At 33.0% G+C, this 19,910-nt stretch overlaps 1 protein-coding gene across 3 annotated transcripts in view; it reads left to right on the top strand.

Moving 5' to 3' along the window:
• The window catches only part of LOC129717087 (gamma-aminobutyric acid receptor subunit alpha-6), a 60,154-nt gene that overhangs the window by 22,946 nt on the left and 17,298 nt on the right, over nucleotides 1-19,910 (top strand). For all 3 annotated transcript variants that reach the window (XM_055666932.1, XM_055666938.1, XM_055666936.1), the window contains exon 2: nucleotides 1,017-1,181. In XM_055666932.1, the coding sequence (XP_055522907.1) occupies nucleotides 1,096-1,181 (86 nt within the window). In that variant the 5' untranslated portion in view covers nucleotides 1,017-1,095. The remainder of the gene's footprint in view (nucleotides 1-1,016; nucleotides 1,182-19,910) is intronic.

The raw sequence follows: 19,910 nt of genomic DNA, 5'->3' as shown, positions 1-19,910 counted from the left end.
CTTTCCGAATAAAATTCACAGGGTTCATTTTTTTATGGAATGACAAAATTATTATCTACAACTTTGCCGAAGACACTATGTCAATCAAACAAACCGTTTTGACTGTAGAATTGCTCTAATATCTCAAAGCGATCTTTAAACGTAACGTCTTGTTTGAATGATTAGAAGAACTAACAATATGTTAACTTAATTTTTACCTGTAAGCCTTGTTGAAAACCGTTCAATGGCACTTTCTATGATATTGGTTTGTATATATAATTTATTCAGCCCCTGCTAAGGTTTCGTCCCTCATCAACGGTTTTTTTTTCTCGCCTACGGAGAGTGGTTGATTTATTCCAATTCCAAAACATTTTTCCGTGCGCGAAAAATATCATCAAAGAATGAAATAATATGAATAGAATATACACTAGTTTTTGATGGTAATCATGAATAAAAGATGTCATGACAGCCGCTCTGTTCGCTTCCTTGCCCTCGCCGGCGTGTTTCCCTTACTACTTGCAGTACAGCAGTCCTTATCGTGAAGGACGAAAATTCTGTTCAACAAGCTGTTAGGTAGTGTGTCCAACGCATTTTTCTCTCTGCCAGTGAACTGAACCTGGATGAATGTTATAACGACTGTAGATGAATGTGCACAGCATCATCTCTATTATTCATGATTTTCTTAGGGTCGCACAACAGCTGCAACAGGTTTCTCAGACCTGTTGGAAGTACCTACAATCTCAAGGCACAAGGAAATAAACTGCAAACACACAACTAAATGTGTACCAATTGAGATTAAATGCATGCTCAACTTATCCCAGATTCATTAGTTTTTCAATTATATTTAACTCGCCATATTATACTCCATTTTCTCTGCAAGACTTCGTGCTGGCGAAAATTTGTCTAATGAGTTTCAATATTTTTACCGAGCAAAAATAATTTTTAACACCTAGTATTAATGATAAATAATTAAGTAAACTATTTGCCCCTAAAACATTGATTAATCTACCGCAAAATTACGATTGTTATCCTTCCAGAGGTGTGTGGCGTGACGTTCGGAGCAAGTTTCCGCAGCATTAATTGGCGCACCGTTTCCGGGCGAATCATAGGATAATTATGGCGATTCCGTTCCCCGTCGGTTTCAACATTGAACTACGGCGTAGCTGCTGGTGGCTGTTCCTGGTTGGGGCACAACTTTCGCGGTAAGTACCGGATAACTAAAACAATTAGTTGCCATCAAAAGAAATCATTCTCAACCGGAAGCCGGAGCGGGAATAATGTCGTGGCGAGAATCAAACAATGGCTCGATTTATATACTGGCAAACTTGTTTGTTGAATTGCTCCATAAAAAAAGCTTGCATTAATCAGGTAGCGCTAGGATCACCGGTTTTACCGGGCAGGACCATGCATTTCATAAATAATCATTCCAGTACACTCGTTTTCAAGCAAAAGTTTTGATGCAAACGGTATAAGTGTATTTTTTCGTCTACATTTCTGAACCTTTCGCTTCCCACTGAAGCGAACAGCGAAAGCGGGAAAGGAAACTAGAACACAAAACTATTTATTATGAAAATGAATTTCCAAGGTTTCCCCTCTCGACACTGATGGCGATGTCCGGTATTTTAATTAGTTTTAAAATAATTCTAATTTGTGGTGGGTTTGAAAGTTTTATCGCTTGAATCCCCTAAAGCGATTCCGCTTGAAGCGTAATCGATAGTGTTGTCTTATTTCGAAAGCTGACGCATGGTGCAACAAATGTTCAGCAGAATGGAGAAACCCAAATGTTTTCAAGCCAATTATATCCATGTAACCAGTACCTTAACCCCAACAAGAGCTAAAGTCTAAACTGTGCAGTAAAATTCCTCAAGCAAATGGCACATATTTACTTGGAAACGCTGTAGTACCGTCCTAGAGCCCTGTGGATAAAGAGCAACAAATAAAGGCCCAGCACAAAACAGCAGGCTCTCGTACATGCTTGACATTATTATCCGCTATTGTTAACTTTCTTTTACAACATACGCAGGCTAACCGCGTACTAAAAAACTCGACAATTAATTTACCTCTACTCCCCAGTGTGGTAGAGGAAGTTAAAAAATTGTTGACATAACTAACAGCCAGTAATTTGAAAACATCAAGAAGACGTTTAAGCATTAGTAAGATTATTACCTCATTTAGAAGAAAGTTTTGACTTTTCTTTGAATAATAGCTTTTACTGTTTCATTTTTCATTTTGACTGTTTTGGTTTTCACTTCCAATGAAATTTTTCGAGTAAAAACAAAATACGAAATCCACTTTCTATATCTCTGGATTGAAAATTGACTTATAAGATTTGTTTTACTCTTAGTCATATATTGCTATTAACTTTTATGACTATTTAATTGTTCTAACTTTCTTGCTTTTTTAACTATTTTTAACTTTGTTTTACTTTATGATTTCTGTGAACTTCTGGACTTTTAGTTTTTCGTTGACATTTATGTTTTTTTCTGAATTTTAGCATTATTTCTGACTTTGTAAATTTTTCAACTTTTTTCTATTTGAACTCCAATTTTTTTCACTATATATAAAATCGTATCAGACTACGTTTTTGTTTATTTGGTTTGAATACTCCTGTGTTTTTGATTACATAAAAAAATAGTGATCTCCTTGAAACTAGAAAACGCTATCTTTGTAAACGCAGGCAAATGTAAAGAAAATTTTTATCAGTGTATATTGATTTCTTTACTTTTAACCCTAACGTCGACGATAGGATCTAAATTTTTGTTTATTTTTTTTATTAAATCCAATGTTTTTTTAATCTTTTCATTTTATAAATCATTTGGGAAACATCCCGACACTGCAAAAATAACTATTTCCGAAGCCCTTTTTATTTATTGGTTTGTTCCTGTTTTGGCTTATTTGTAGTTTTGGTTCTTTGTTGGATTTATATGATTTTTCTAATCTACCGATTCTTTTAACACTTTACAACAACTCTTTCGATTGATCTATTTATTCATCTTTATATATTTTTACTTACACAACTTTTCGGAATTTTAGGCCTTTTCAGGCGAAAGTGATTGTTTTTGTCTTCCATAGCTCTCTAGCCTTAACTAATCCTTCAAAAAAATTCACCTATGTCTTCTTCTCTTTCTGTTTTGACCTTATTGATGTGTATGCCCATTTTGACTTATTATTCTTTCTTCTTTCATTTATCATCGTTTGTCAACTGAAAGTTTTAGGGCTTCTTGAAAATTTACATTTGAGTTGGCTTTTCATCTGGACTATTTTTTTACTTTACTTTTTGTACATATTTTATTCGACGGTTATTATATGTTTTAATTGTTTACATAGTGTTTTTATCTGTTTTTATCGATTTTGTTACTTTTTTTCCGATTTTCCGATTTATTTTAGCTTAATTACTATTTTCAGTCGACATTTATGTCTATGTGAACTTAACAAACCTTGTGCTTCGTTTTACTTTACAAGTTGTTTTGGCTTGGCTTTTTGGACTGTTTGGCGATTTCCTGTTCATTTTAAATTGGTTGACTTTGTTTGAACTGTTTTCTTGTTTGACTTTTTCAAAAGTTTTGGTTGTTCAGATTTTTTGAATTTCTCTTATTTCATTGGTTTTCTTTATTGGTTCTTTTGACATTTGATTTGATTTGAAAACTTTCTCAGCTGTTTTTCTGTTTCAAATTTGAAATATTGTAAGTTTTTTTCTTTTTTCGTTTTTTTTTTTCTCGTTTTCGACACATTTTGACCTCTGCACCCTTCAGGCCTTTGTAATTGTGTTCAACTTAGTCAAAATATTCCACGTTGTTGACGTTTTTCAAACTTGTTTCATCGTCTAGAGTTATTTAAAAAAAATATGTTAGATGAAATGCAAAATAATTTAAAGCAAAAAACTTGTTGTTTTTTCATCTTTAGGTTTGATTATTCAATTTAATATGATTTCCTCTACCAACTTTTTTTTTCACTTTTCTTATTTGTTCTTCTCTTTTTGGCCTCTTTTAAAATATTTGATTTTTATGACATTTTGCGCATATAAAAAATCTTCGAAATCTAATCGAAACTTGTTTTTGATTTAATCTTATGTATTCCTATTTAGTCTTATTTTATTTCTTTTTTTACTTTCCAGTGTTTCAACTATTTTCTCTTTTTTTATCAATTAGGATTTTTGTTTATGTTTTTATTTTGTCAATCGTTTTACCATCTTCTTGCTTCAGTTTTTTGACTTTTTCTATTTTTCTTATTGTGTGCTTCTTGGATTTGTTGCTCATTTCATATGTTTAGTCTCCACGACTCAACATTTCTGATAATTATTGAATGTTTGACATTTCTGTGTTCGTAATTTTTGTAGATACCTTTCTTTTGAAACTTTTCAAATATTAGGCCCGAGACATTTGCCCCCCTTTGCCGCTCACCTCCCCCCTAAAATCCGGGCCTGCTTCTATGTTTTCTCATAAGAGTGATTCCCCTCTCTTATTTCGCCCAGCTGTGATGAAAGCAGCAAGTGTATTATTTTTCTGCGAGAGTCAGAAACACAGCGCAAAGCAGAATGTAAAAGTTTGATGCAAAAATTTGCTATGCACAGCAATCATGCTGGGCAAGAGGTGAGCGGTGAATATTAACTCTGCTCTTTCCATTGCATAATGGTCGGAAAATTGAAATTTCCGGCCAAAATTCATTTTTTTGTGCCAAATTGTTGGTTTTCCACTGCAGATGATTATGATAATTATTATTAATAAGAGTATCACTTTTGTGCATCATTGTTTTTATTCTTTTTTCTACGCTATCGACTTTCTTCTTTCCTTTAGATTTTGATTCTTTTTGAAGCTATGGAGCTACATTCCGATTCGGAATACGACCTCTTATACACGGAATTCGCAGCCAATTATTTAGTGTACAAGAGACAATTGCGGGGGACGCCCCTACTGACACCAACAGTCTCTCCCGAACCGAGACTCGAACCTACGACGACTGGTCTTTTAGGCTGGCATCGTACCTCGGGACCAACCGGGATACAAATCTTAATGGCTTTTCAATTTTGTTTTATCTTTTTAACAATTTGCCTTTTTCTGTGATATTTTACCATCTTCATCTTCCAGACTTTTTATTTATTTAACCTTGAGCTTGTAGACTTCTTCGATCCTCTGGAATTGTTTGACTGTTACGACTTTTCATACCTCGTCGAATCAACGGTTATTGGTTTTTGTTTTTCTTATTTCTCTAGACTATACATTTTATGAAATATGATTCAGTCTGTTGATTTTTTCCCACTTATGGACTGTTATTCTCTTTGAATATTTTTCTAATAATTTATTGATTTTTTTCTTTTTCTTTAATGTTTACAGTTTTTTAACCTATTTCTCGTTTTTTTATTTTGAATTTTTAAATATTTTCTCAATTTATCATTCTCTTCTCTTTTTTTTGTTTTCACTCTTTTAGCTTAACCCGTTATTTTTTTCCAATTTTTAAGCAAATTTTTAAAATTTATTGTTTTCTAACGTGTTCAAAATTGTGCGGTTGGTTTATTAACGTTTTGGATTTATTTTCCTCTTTTGGCTTATTACCAGTTCTCTTTTATTTTCTGACTACTCTAACTTAAAAAAAATATTATATTTTTCTAGATATTTTATTTACTATATTTTTATTATTTTATATTACTATATTTTCCACTTGCATGAAAGTTTCCTTTTTCGACTGGTATTGTATTGCTGGTTGTTTTTTGACCTATTTAAGCTTCCACGGCGCGACATTTCTGGTAATAATAATTTTTAATACTGTTCAATTTCAATTCTTTTGACTGTTTCGACCTATAGTTTTTCAAACCTGGCTTAGATTATTCGTCTTACCTTAAATTGCTAACTTCTTCAGAAGTTTTGTTCCCTTCTCTTCACCGACTTACAGAATTTTTCATTTTGCTTTTGTTTATTCTTTTTTTTTTTTTCTACTCTTTTGAGTGGATTTTTATGTCTCTTCAAACTGGAAAAAACCCTTGTGAGCTTTTTCTTTATTCATGCATTGTTTCAACTTTTTTCCCAAATGGTCTCGAAGTACGATGCTGGCCTAACAAGCCAATCATCGTCGGTTCGAGTCTTGGCTCGGGAGAGACTGTTAGTGTCAGTAGGATCGTAGCGCTAGCCTTGCAATTGTTCTGTACACTAAACAGTTGACTGCGAAGTCTGTGTATAAATAAACAGAAGGTCGAGTTCCGAATCGGAATGTAGCACCAAGGCTTTGCTTTTTTTCAACTTTTTTAACATTTATATTATTTTGACACTTTTTTTCAGTTTCTTTTTAAATTACAAACTTAACCGAATTTGTTATCTTAATGAACAAGTTAACCAGGCAAACATTTCAACAACGTCATTGTTTAGTTTTTTATATTATTTGTTTTTTTTTTTTATTGCATAGGTCTTTTTGCAAGAGTTTTAACTTGTTAGCCTTTTCTGTTCTTCGTTTGTCTTATTGGATTTTCCCAAACTACCGACTATTTTTAGTCGTTTCAACTTTTTTACTTTACTCTTTAGGCTTTTATATTTTTTATCAATTTATCTGTCTCTGTGTAGTCTTTTTTATTTTCAATTTATTTGCATTTTTTTCGGTTTTAAAATTTTGTCATTTTGATTATTGACATGTTTCTTAAATTTTGAAATTGCTGTCATTTTTCAAACTTTTTGTTTGTGACTTTGCTGATATTTTTGAATCTTTTGATATATCAGACTTCTATTACTTTGCAATATTTTATACTTTGCAGTTTACAGTTGTTCCTCACTAAACTTAACTAATTTTCAAGTTTACTGTACTTAGCTTTCCTTCACATTTTATTTGTTTCGACCTTTTCGATATATTTCTCATTGCTATTTTTTCTTTCTTTTTCAATTATATTTTAATTTCTTCGTCGTTTTTGACAGATTAATATGTTTCATGACATTTCCTGACATTAGGAACATTTTTATTTGATTTTTTTCATCCATCTGAATTGTTTGACTTTCACGTCATTTTGTTTACTGTTTTGTACATTTTTAATTCGAATGTTATTACAATATATTCAAATATCTCTTTGGACTCAAATTCCTTTTTCACTTCTATTTCTGTGTCTTTTTTGATTTTTCTAATCCACTGGCTCTTTTTACTTTTTTTTACTTTTTCGGTGCTAACAGTTTTTTTTATTTATTTAACACTTTCTTTGTTGTTCTTGTTCAATTTCCGATTTTTAAAATTAGTTTAAATTTTGAAATTTTGACTTTTTATCTTTGATCCTTAAATCTTTAACATTGTTTTTTTTTTCATCTATTTAACATTTAGAAATTGCTGTCATTTTTCAAATTTTTTGTTTATGTTCTGATATATCTGATTTTTTTGACCTTTCAAAATTTTATACTTCTTTAGTTTACAGTTGTTATTTGAACCTAACTAATTTTTCTATTTTACTTAGCTTTCTTTCATTTTTTGCCTGTTTTGACCTTTTTGATATATAGGACTTTTTTTTCCTTCTTCTTCAATTAAATTTTAAAATTTGTCTTCTTCTCAAACATATTTGAAGTTTTTTAAAATTTTTGAACATATATGTTTGATTTTTTTATTAACATATTTTTTCTACTTCCACGTTTTTTTTACTTTTTGTAGGGCAATCGCTCCTATATTCATCTCAGTACCTATATTCATCTCATCACACCTTTTTGATCAATCTATCGTCAAATTTTACCATATTTCCAACGTAAAACTTTCAACAACTTGACAAAATCGAGAAGCAAATAGATTTACTTTACAAAATTTGTAGAAATTTCACGGTAATTCGTACAAATGAGAGAAATTAGATGAGTATAGGTGCAGCTAGCTGTTGAGATGAATAATGGAGCGATTACCCTACATTTTTGACTCGGAAGTTGGTGCATTTTTAAAATATCTCTCTGGTCTTATTTTTTTTTTTTCAATATATTTTCACGATTTTAATTTTTCTTTTACATCTGTTGAAATGTTTGTTTTTTTTATTTATTTAAATTTTGTCTTAATTTGGTTTTAAATGTTTGATTTTTTTGCTAACTTTCTCAACTAAAAGTTGTGCTTAATAGTTTGAAATTTTCGGATTTGTTGAACCGGATTTTAAATCTCTGTTTTTGTACTTCCTTGCTTTATCTATTTGGCTTTTTCAAGTTTTGCTTAAATTTTGGCCACTTTTTTTAGATGTCTTTACCAACTCTGTTCACTCTTTTGAATCCTGCGTTTTTTGGTTGCTTTTTTTTACTTCACTTTTTTGGATTCTTCTCAATTTTTTTTTACTTCTTAACGATTTAGAGTCGATATTTATAACTTTTTAAATTTAACAAACTTTGTTAACTTTTCTCTCTGTTCTTTTTAGTTTGCGATTTTTTTTTGTCACTTCTCTGTCTATTTTGACCTTTTCGACTTTGAGTTTCTCCTAATTGATTTTTTTCAAAATTTGTACCCTATCTGACTTTTTTTTGCTTTACTTATTTTGTTAATTTGTTGGTTTAATTAACGTTTTTAGGAATTTACCCTCCTTTGTCGTTTCCTTTTTTTTAATATGTATCTACTGTGAAAACTTTTTTTCCTCTTTCAGATATTTTTCCTTTTTTTACTCTTCTGATCTTTATTTATTTTTTATTTGCTACAAACAACAAAAAACAAAAAAATAGTTTTCCCCTCTTTCATACTTTGTCTGTCATACCATTTTGACTTCTTCACCTTAAATTTTTTTGTCAAAACATTTGACGTTCTTGCCTTTTTGTAGACTTGTTTGACCCTCTGGAATTATTTGACTCTTACGAGTCAAAATTTGATGTTTTTATTTCTTCTCATTTGTCGAGACTATACATTTTTTAAACATGTTTTACTCTGTCAACTTTTTTCGCCTTCAAACTATCTTTTTGATATTTTTTTTTACTTTTTTCTTTACTGATTTTTTTCCTTTTGAAAGATTTACTTTTTAGACATTTGTTTTCGGCTTTCATAACTCTTTAAAGTTTAATGCTTATTTAAACTTTCTGTACATTTTTTATTTGGAACCTGTTTCTAATTAAGTAAGATTTTTCTTTCTTTCCCACTCTTTTGTATTTATGTTTTTTTTTGACAGTTGTGAATTTTGCAATAGTTGTTGAGCACTTTCTTTTATTCTTGAATAATAAGCACTCTTCTGTTCTACTGGTGAACTACGACTGATCTCCCAGCCGTCTTTTATTTCTCAAATCCTTATTGCTAACCTATCTTATTTCTATACCTACTCGTCTACGTATGCTCATCTGCCTGCGCATAAAAGATAAGAAAAGGACAAACGGATTTGTCATAAACACGTCTCGCTATGTATGCAGACCTACTTTTATTGTCTTAAAATTTTCATTTTGTTTCACTTTTTCAAATTACTTTCCTTTTGACATCAACTCGTTGAATGTTTTATCTATTAATTATTATTTATCTTCCTAATTCTCCATTTTATAAAACATACAGTCGAAAATCATTGTTTTCAACGTGTCCACAATTCGACGCCAATTGATCGCATGATTTGTATCGAACGAATCTCCCAGCAAATCGGAAAATCGAGGTGACAAAAATTGGCATTGTTCTATGGTTTCAATAAATAATATCCAATCAATTAGAGCTGTGTTGTATTTTGATTTCCATTACACACGCGACCCGACTTGCTCAAATCGATTTTGTAGCCAGTTTTACTCCACACAGTCTGGAACTCCTATGTATCTATTTGAATAGAAGAAAAATAGAATCTCGAGATTGGAAAAGGCAATGGAATTGGAAGGCACATGTGGCGCTTAAGATGCAATCATTACAATGGAAGAGGTGCACCATTTTCCAGTTCGTCCTCGCGTTTGTTGTAACATCACATCAGTAGGTCACACGTGTGACAAAACATTGGACATTAATCGTTTCTCCATTAGTGAAGAGTAGATGTAATTAGAGCGATTGAAGTTGGCGCCACGGTTATGACTCAATCTTTCGGAAAAAAAGTATTTTCTTTCACCGACGATGTTTTTTACCATTTTTCCTAGTGTAAATATGTGACTATAAGTCTAGTTATGAGAAGCATCCTTCACCAGTTCGGTTTTATTAGATATCCATATCCGAACGACGTCACATGCTATTCAGCAGCCTTCCAAAGCATTTTGCGCTAACGTCAAGTGCGAAGCCCGATAAGCATCGCATCGGTTTGTGAACGGAAGCAAATAACCGTCAGGCGATAGAAGTTAAGCTCGAGAAAGCTCATTCTCTCAGCTTCCGGGCGCTGTCACATCTGCAGCAACTACATACAGCAACGTTGAAGCAAGAGTAGCAATATTGTCAACATCATCGCCATTATCATCACTTGTATAATCATCAAAAGAGGGCAGCGCAAAAAAAGAGGAGCTGAAAATTGCATACAGGACACGGCCATCCAACGCTGGCCCAAAAGGAAAGTAAATGATGGAGAGGGTGTGTACTCGAAACGACAAACAGGCAGCGGCAATTAAAACTGTTGTCATCGCGGATGAGCGGTTAACCGGCGGATGAGTCATGAATCACTTGCTTAAACGATGGAGAGACACACTTGAAGAAGAGTTGTTAAGCAAAAAAAAACGAGTTCAGTCAGTGACTAGACGAATTTTAAAATTGCCTTGAATGTCAGTCCGTTCCGTTGAAAAGCGATCGAATTAACTGCAGCATTTTGACATACACGAACAGCAGTAGGTACCTATCTCAGGAGAAAGGCGAACCAATCTACTTGTGACCGCGACCTCTGCATACTCGGAGATTGAAAAGGCTCCAATATCAAAGCTGCACTGTGGCATCGACAAGGACAAGGCCAGCCTCGGCAGGCTATAAACTGTATAAAATCTCTCCAATTTAAATTTTGATGAGTAACCGGACAAAGAAGGCACATAATGAAGTGTCTACCGTCATTATCAACGTTGTCTTCTTCGCCGACTTTTTTTCCGCTGGTCGAAGTGTCAAACTCGCGCGGTAGTTTTTCACGAAAAAAACAGCTGCGAGCAGTGAGAAGCTGATGTGTATGAGTATGAGAAGTGGCGGATACTAAATAAGAATATGCCGTGTGTGGGTGGTGTTCATGGAAACGTCTTAACACCCTGGCAAAGTAATTAGCAATAAAATAATCGAATTCTTTATGAAGGTTTTGGCATCGGATGGATTGTTCTAGCTTTGTTTATCTTTGTTATTGTGAGGAAACTGAGTGAAAGTAGAATAAAAGTTAGAAGTCCCATAAAGCACAGGTGGCACTGAGCAAAATGCAATTAAAATTCTTAGTCATTTGTTTCAGTTTGTTCAGAAGAAGAATGTTTTACTGAAACTTCAATGGAACTGAAGTAATGGCATCAAATCTTAGAGAACACTTTTTCCGATGCATTGTGGCTCAGATATCTGTGGTTGTACAGAAAACATTGCTTTTTAAAAATATAGGTACACAGAAAAAAATCTTTTTTCTCTTACACGATGGAGCTTTGTGGTTTTCCTCGCGCCGGTTCATTGAGAGATCGATCGTTCCAAGTATCCAATTTCCAATCGTTTCGTCGCCTTTTAGAGTTCGTTAGATCCATTACGCATCTCCCGGTCCTGACTAACTCCTGGTTCGTGTTCGATAACACTGGCATTGGCATTGGTACAATTGGTGGATACAAAACACAGCTCAAACTGGAAAAAAGATTATAGTTATTTAACCGTTTCTGTGAATTTTGGTGCTCATAGCCATTTTGAAAACGCGTCAAATGCTCCCACCCTCTTTAACGCGAACGATAACCGTGCACCTCCTTTCACTGTTGGATCGGTGGAGACGCTATGTTAACCAGCCGACAGCGTTCTAGGAGACGTGCTAATGGGGAAATTGGGACCTAGAGCTCGATAGTAATACTCTAGCGAAAAACTTTCTTCTGCAAAATTTTGTAGTATAATGGAGTACACATTTTACTATATTCACAAATTTGGGTGACCCAAATTTCCGATGAAATTTTTCAGCATCTAACTTTCTTATCTTTGCAGATAAAGTTAAAAGCTGTTCTACAATGTTGTAGCCTCATCAATTTTGCGCAACTCTGTAGATCTATCTTTCAAAATAACCGATTTTGAGCTATTTTACGAAATGACAAGAAGAAAACAAGAGGTGCGATCTTGAAGCTCAAACTGAAAAAAAAAAATAAAAAATTATAGCTGTTTAACCATTTTTGTTAATTTTGGTGCCCCTAACCATTTCGATAACGCGTCCAAAGCTTTCACCCACTCTAACGAGAGCGATAGCCATGCGCATCCTTTCACTGTTGAATCGGTGGAGACGCTGAGTTGATGTTGCTGTTTCGTTTATTGTAAGCAACTTTGTAAAAAGATTTTTCCTCAGTTTTTTGTACTTTTGTATCTTTTAAAACAACCGATTAAGATCAACTTCATAACTCATAAATCATAATAAGATGCCAATGGAACAAATCTTTCCGTTATGAGTTTAAGTACGAAAACGTCATTGTTTAATTTATAAACGAATAATTTTTTTTTCTTCTATCTATTCTGTTTCACATAAAAAAGACTTATAGACCCACACCTACAGTTTAATCTGAGAAGGTGTGAAGGTATGTTTTGAATTTCACAACGGAATTGCTCTAAAAGGTTCATTTAAACAATTGAACACCTGTTACAGTTTCTCGAATACTCATCCTCAACGGGACTGTAACTTTAAAATTGTACTTCTTAGAGCGCTTCCGTTGATTTCATTTGAAGGCATAGATTTCCTACAAGATGCAGATTAGAACAATTGTAAATAAATGTGAAAGATATAATTTTAGAAGCGTTCAAAAATGTTCAAAAATAGTACAGTTTTAAACAAAAAACGTAATTGACATTTTTGTTTTTAGCTCAAAATGAAAGTTTTAAACCGCTTCACAGTTCGTGCTTTGACACCAAATCTTCATCTGCTTTGGTTCTCGAGAAATTGCAATTTGAATGCAGCAGAGCTTGTGGTTTGATTGCCAGTTTTATGTTGATACGGGTTTCCGACCAAACATGCTCGACAATCCTGTATACTAAAGCGCATCTAAAGCATGTACAGAAATGACATTACTAGTATTAACTTTCTTTGAAGAACGCACAGCTGTTGGCGTCAGGATTCCAATCATACTTTAAACGGCGCACAGAGGAGTAACTGAGTGAAAACCTGGCCAAAATTATTTTCGCTGCTATTTAGCAGTATTTTGGGAAAAATTTGAGTGAGAAGTGGAATTAGCTGGTTCGAGTGTTGTATCAAAGAGTAACTCCAAATATTACACACACACATACACAACTTAACCCTCTAGTGCCTAAGTTAATTTCTAGACGGGCTACGGTAAAATCACTATGATTCATTATAAACACTTATTATGTATTTATTGAAGTATTTTAGAGGTTCGACTAAAGCCCGCCAAAAGGGGCATTGGGCACTAGAAGGTTAATGTTTACATTTACATATCCTAATGTGTCTCCATTAGTGATAGTGAACAAATGAAGTAATACGCTCGTATGATTTGTATTTGCAAAATGGGCAGCGAAACAATTCGAAGAATTTACAAGAAAAATGTTGCAGCCAAATGTCTTCTTTTTGAATTTTCAATTTGATGCTCACAGATTATAGGGAAACTACTCCATTACTCATCTCCTTAGGCCCCTATTCACGAAGAATGGATTAAACACTAAATTTTCACGAAATCATTGAACAAATAAACAAAATACGCTAACGTGCTCTTATGGAATCGTTCAGCATTGTATATTTAATAAACTTAGCTAGATCTGAATTGTGTAAAACAAACCATCTTTCACAACGTCTCCATATCCATCTCAAAACTTGAATCACTGCTCAATTATTCATCTCACGATGTCCCCTTATTCTTCACACTGCCAATCATGAATGAATCACATTATCATGAATGAACGTATGGGCACAGTCCGTCGTAGTAGTTTACCTATATCCGCTGTAGTTGTTTACGTGCAAAATTGGTAACCTAGGTAACCACTGCAGTGCTGTCAATTTATGTCAATTATGTAGGAATAATTCAACATTTTCATTATGATTTTTCGTATCAACAGAAAATGATTTGGCAACTTTTAATTTTCTTCAACGCAGTGAAAACAGATGCAAATACATACAGTTGAAATTCAGGAATTGTAGAAATTTATCTCATATATTTCTGCTAATTCAAGCTTGTTTTAGGAAATTTGAGGTGAACATGTCAAAGATTAAAGTATTCTTAGTGTAGTGAGTGATTTTGTTTAGTGATTAAAATAAAAAGGGGTCTGCTAATGATGAAAAAAACTGTGGTTGGCTGCTGAACGAGTTCCGTTGTAGCCGTATAGAACAATGCGGGGATTTTGTTTTCTGAGGTAGGTGACTGAATTAAACCAGTTCTCGAGTGCAGATGCCCGACTATAATATCAAATTTAGAGCTTTTGAGTAAGTTTTTGAGGATTCTGCTTTATGAGAAATCTAAAATGAACTTAAAAGAATCCATTCCATGGATTAGCAGATTGGTTTAGTTTTGAATTGTGTTTTCACGTTATATGAGATGAAAATATGGGTTGAGATGAATAATAGAGCAGTTCCCCTATGATGTCTCGTGAAATCTACGTAGCTTGGAAAAAGCCTTTTATACGGAGTGTTATTTACCCGTACGCGTGAAAATTTAACGTCAAAATTTGTCAAAAATAACATTTTTCAAACGGGTCGCAAATGTCAATTCGGACGTTTCCGGATGAGATATCAACAAGGATGTGTTCGTGATGATGTAAACCTTCATTCCTTCGATGATTAAATGATCGGATTCCGCGAGATTCGATAACTTTTTTGATATTGAAAACGCTCGAAAATACATAAAAATCACTAATTTTGAAAAATTCTTAAGAGAAGTTATAATTTTTAATTTCAAAATTTCTATCAACCAGTTTATTAGCATTGGACATAAGGGAACATCTATAAAAGACGTAACTTTTTTAGGTTATAAAAGTTATAAAAATGACTGTAATCAGACCAAATACTGAAAAAAAAAATAGAAAAAATCCCAATTTTTTTGTTAGTTTCATATTTGCTTCGTAGCTTGGCTTGACTCTCCACCCTCCCCCTCGTCAGATTTTGTCAAAAACTGCAAACCCCCTTCCCCCTCTCCCTTTGAATTCTACGTCATTTATGAATGCTCCCTAAAGGAATCATTTGCTACAAAATATCGATCAATTGTCATTATTTTGACGCCTGGCACAAGTTGTTACTATAAATGGATCGATTCCAAAAAAATGCTCGAAAATTTGTCAATGTTTACAGCGCTCTTAGCATATGTGCATACCGTTTAACGTTAATTGAGTGATGGCATTTTGTGGAGCATTTATTTAAGCTGCAAAAAAGTTGTAATATTTTTGTTCAAGGTACTTCTCTGTGCGGCGGTGTAATGAAGCTTATTTACATCCAATTCCTGGCAATAAAAGAAGGAGAAACGAATAATGTTTCACAAGCTTTATTTCTCTCTTTTTCTACTGACGGAGAGAATAAACTGATACCAAGAATACAAATTGGTTGACGGAAATTGTAGTATGAAAGTGAGTTTTAAAAATAGAAATAAAAGCCCTGTTTAATTTTTTTTAATGCAATTAATAAGACTTTTTCTATTGAAATAAATAAGACTGAGAGTAGAAAAATATGATAAAAATAATAGATGCAACTGGACCCCTAACTGAAGAAGGATGACATTCAAAACATGAAAACTGACACCGACTACCGAGAAACGGTAAAACACTTGATATGAAGCCGCAAAGTTTTAACGTAGAACTACGTCTCTAAGTTAGAACTAAGTTCGGCTGCATAGCGGTGTAAAATGAAGATCTAAAAGTGCTGAAGGGGACAAATATGCCCAATTTTAAATGCTTATAAGTCGTTTAGTTTCAATGGATTTTATTTTTCGCAGGAATCTATGAATCCGAAAAGAAAATTAGAAAGAATAGGAATTACCAACCCTTGTTGAGCCGCAGATTTTGACCTGGTCGATTTCGATTGGTCGCTTAATGCTTGCTTTCCCTAACACGGTCGACAATACCCAAGCAACATATTTTGTTACAAATAAGAGTTAGTAAGCATCATGTGACGAATTAGAAGAATCATGTGCGGTCTCTGCAATAAACATCATAACTACTATGTAACCTAAAAAGCGCAAATTTGCAGTCTATATGCGACTATCCAGTTGTTACTTCTGATGTTTCTGTTTAACAATTAGGTAACATTACATATCATTCGCAGTGAAACCGATAAAGCACTTCTTTAAATGCCAAAGTCACTTCAATTTTAAAACCCGAAAAGAATCCAGCTGGGGCATTAAGTTATCGACCAACTAGTTTACTTTCCTCTATTAGTGAACTTTTTGATAGAAGAATTCTTAATAGAATGAAAACACATATTGATGAGAACTCAATTTTTGCAAATGAGCAGTTTGTTTTTGCCATGGGCATTCCACTACTCATCAATTACTTAGAGTAACAAATATGATTCGAACTAATAAATCTGAAGGATATTCGACTGGAGCTGCTCTTCTAGATATAGAAAAGGCATTCGACAGTGTTTGGCATAAAGGTTTAATAGCTAAAATGTCCAATTTCAGTTTTCCGCTCTACCCCACATAAATGATACAAAGTTATTTAACTGACCGCACTCTTCAGGTTAACTATCTAAATGGTAAATCTAATAGATTGCCTGTTAGAGCTGGTGTGCCTCAGGGGAGTATCTTGGGCCCAATCTTATATAACATTTTTACTTCTGATCTTCCTGATTTACCACCAGGTTGTGAGAAATCTCTGTTTTGTGACGATACAAGCATTTCCGCAAAAGGAGAAAGCCTTCGTGTTATATGCAGTCGGCTTCAAAAAAGTTTAGATATATTTTCTTCATACTTACAGAAATGGAAGGTTTTTCCCTAATGCTTCTAAAACACAGTTAATCATTTTTCCTCATAAACCAAGAGGTTCATTTCTCAAACTCACCCATAACCACGTTATTAAGATGAATGGTGTGGTCCTAAATTGGTCTGATCAAGTTTAATACTTAGGGCTAATTTATGATAAGAATCTTACTTTCAACTTTTTAATAATTTTCCTACAATTACATTAACTTAACTGCGAAAGCTAATAACATTCAATAACATAAAAATCGTACAAATATATATATATATATATATATATATATATATATATATATATATATATATATATATATATATATATATATATATATATATATATATATATATATATATATATATATATATATTTGTACGATTTTTATGTTATTGAATGTTATTAGCTTTCGTAGTTAAGTCAATGTAATTGTAGGAAAATTATTAAACCTACTTGTCAAACAGAAAAACAAAGGAATAAAACAAAACTTAAAACAAACTCAAAACTATCTTACTGACTATAAAGTGAGCTATTCGTTGCAATTGAGGATTGCAACGATTTTTGTCGGAATTTGCTGATAATTTGGCTTGACATATTTTCTAATGTTTCTACATTAGTGAGCCTATGTAGCTCGTTCGTGCTGAACCAGGGAGGACGCTTCAAAATCATTTTCAAAAGTTTATTCTGAATCCTTTGAAGTGCCTTCTTCCTTGTTGCACAACAACTTGTCCAGATGGGAACTGCATATAACATTGCTGACCTAAAAATTTGTTTGTAAATTAACAGTTTATTCTTGAGACAAAGTCTAGAATTCCTGTTGATAAGAGGATACAAACATTTTATATATTTATTGCACTTTGTTTGGATATTCTCAATGTGCTCCTTGAAAGTAAGATTCTTATCATAAATTAGCCCTAAGTATTAAACTTGATCAGACCAATTTAAGACCACACCATTCATCTTAATAACGTGGTTATGGGTGTTTGACAAGTAGGTTTAATAATTTTCCTACAATTACATTAACTTAACTGCGAAAGCTAATAACATTCAATAACATAAAAATCGTACAAATATATATATATATATATATATATATATATATATATATATATATATATATATATATATATATATATATATATATATATATATATATATATATAATATATATATATATATATATTTGTACGATTTTTATGTTATTGAATGTTATTAGCTTTCGCAGTTAAGTTAATGTAATTGTAGGAAAATTATTAAAAAGTTGAAAGTAAGATTTTTATCATAAATTAGCCCTAAGTATTAAACTTGATCAGACCAATTTAAGACCACACCATTCATCTTAATAACGTGGTTATGGGTGAGTTTGAGAAATGAAACTCTTGGCTTATGAGGAAAAATGATTAACTGTGTTTTAGAAGCATTAGGGAAAAACCTTCCATTTCTGTAAGTATGAAGAAAATATATCTAAACTTTTTTGAAGCCGACTGCATATAACACGAAGGCTTTTTCCTTTTGCGGAAATGCTTGTATCGTCACAAAACAGAGATTTCTCACAACCTGGTGGTAAATCAGGAAGATCAGAAGTAAAAATGTTATATAAGATTGGGCCCAAGATCTCCCCTGAGGCACACCAGCTCTAACAGGCAATCTATTAGATTTACCATTTAGATAGTTAACCTGAAGAGTGCGGTCAGTTAAATAACTTTGTATCATTTATGTGGGGTAGAGCGGAAAACTGAAATTGGACATTTTAGCTATTAAACCTTTATGCCAAACACTGTCGAATGCCTTTTCTACATCTAGAAGAGCAGCTCCAGTCGAATATCCTTCAGATTTATTAGTTCGAATCATATTTGTTACTCTAAGTAATTGATGAGTAGTGGAATGCCCATGGCAAAAACAAACTGCTCATTTGCAAAAATTGAGTTCTCATTAATATGTGTTTTCATTCTATTAAGAATTCTTCTATCAAAAAGTTTGCTAATAGAGGAAAGTAAACTAGTTGGTCGATAACTTAATGCCTCAGCTGGATTCTTATCGGGTTTTAAAATTGAAGTGACTTTGGCATTTAAAGAAGTGCTTTATCGGTTTCACTGCGACTGATATGTAATGTTACCTAATTGTTAAACAGCAACATCAGAAGTAACAACTGGATAGTCGCATATAGACTGCAAATTTGCGCTTTTTAGGTTACATAGTAGTTATGATGTTTATTGCAGAGACCGCACATGATTTTTCTAATTCGTCACATGATGCTTACTAACTCTTATTTGTAACAAAATATGTTGCTTGGGTATTGTCGACCGTGTTAGGGAAAGCAAGCATTAAGCGACCAATCGAAATCGACCAGGTCAAAATCTGCGGCTCAACAAGGGTTGGTAATTGCTATTCTTTCTAATTTTCTTTTCGGATTCATAGATTCCTGCGAAAACGAGTAAAATCCATTGAAACTAAACGACTTATAAGCATTTAAAATTGGGCATATTTGTCCCCTTCTGCACTTTTAGATCTTCATTTTACACCGCTATGCAGCCGAACTTAGTTCTAACTTAGAGACGTAGTTCTACGTTAAAACTTTGCGGCTTCATATCAAGTGTTTTACCGTTTCTCGGTAGTCGGTGTCAGTTTTCATGTTTTGAATGTCATCCTTCTTCAGTTAGGGGTCCAGTTGCATCTATTATTTTTATCATATTTTTATACTCTCAGTCTTATTTATTTAATTAAAAAAAGTCTTATTAATTGCATTAAAAAAAATTAAACAGGGCTTTTATTTCTATTTTTTAAACTCACTCTCATACTACAATTTCCGTCAACCAATTTGTATTCTTGGTATCAGTTTATTCTCTCCGTCAGTAGAAAAAGAGAGAAATAAAGCTTGTGAAACATTATTCGTTTCTCCTTCTTTTATTGCCAAGAATTGGATGTAAATAAGCTTCATTACACCGCCGCACAGAGAAGTACCTTGAACAAAAATATTACATTTTTTTTGCAGCTTTACTAAATGCTCCACAAAATGCCATCACTCAATTAACGATAAACGG

This window comes from Wyeomyia smithii, chromosome 1, assembly GCF_029784165.1.
Source record: "Wyeomyia smithii strain HCP4-BCI-WySm-NY-G18 chromosome 1, ASM2978416v1, whole genome shotgun sequence".
Taxonomy (NCBI): Eukaryota; Metazoa; Arthropoda; class Insecta; order Diptera; family Culicidae; genus Wyeomyia; species Wyeomyia smithii.
The sequence above is the reverse complement of the archived record's forward strand: the minus strand, read 5'-3'. Positions and strand labels throughout refer to the sequence as shown.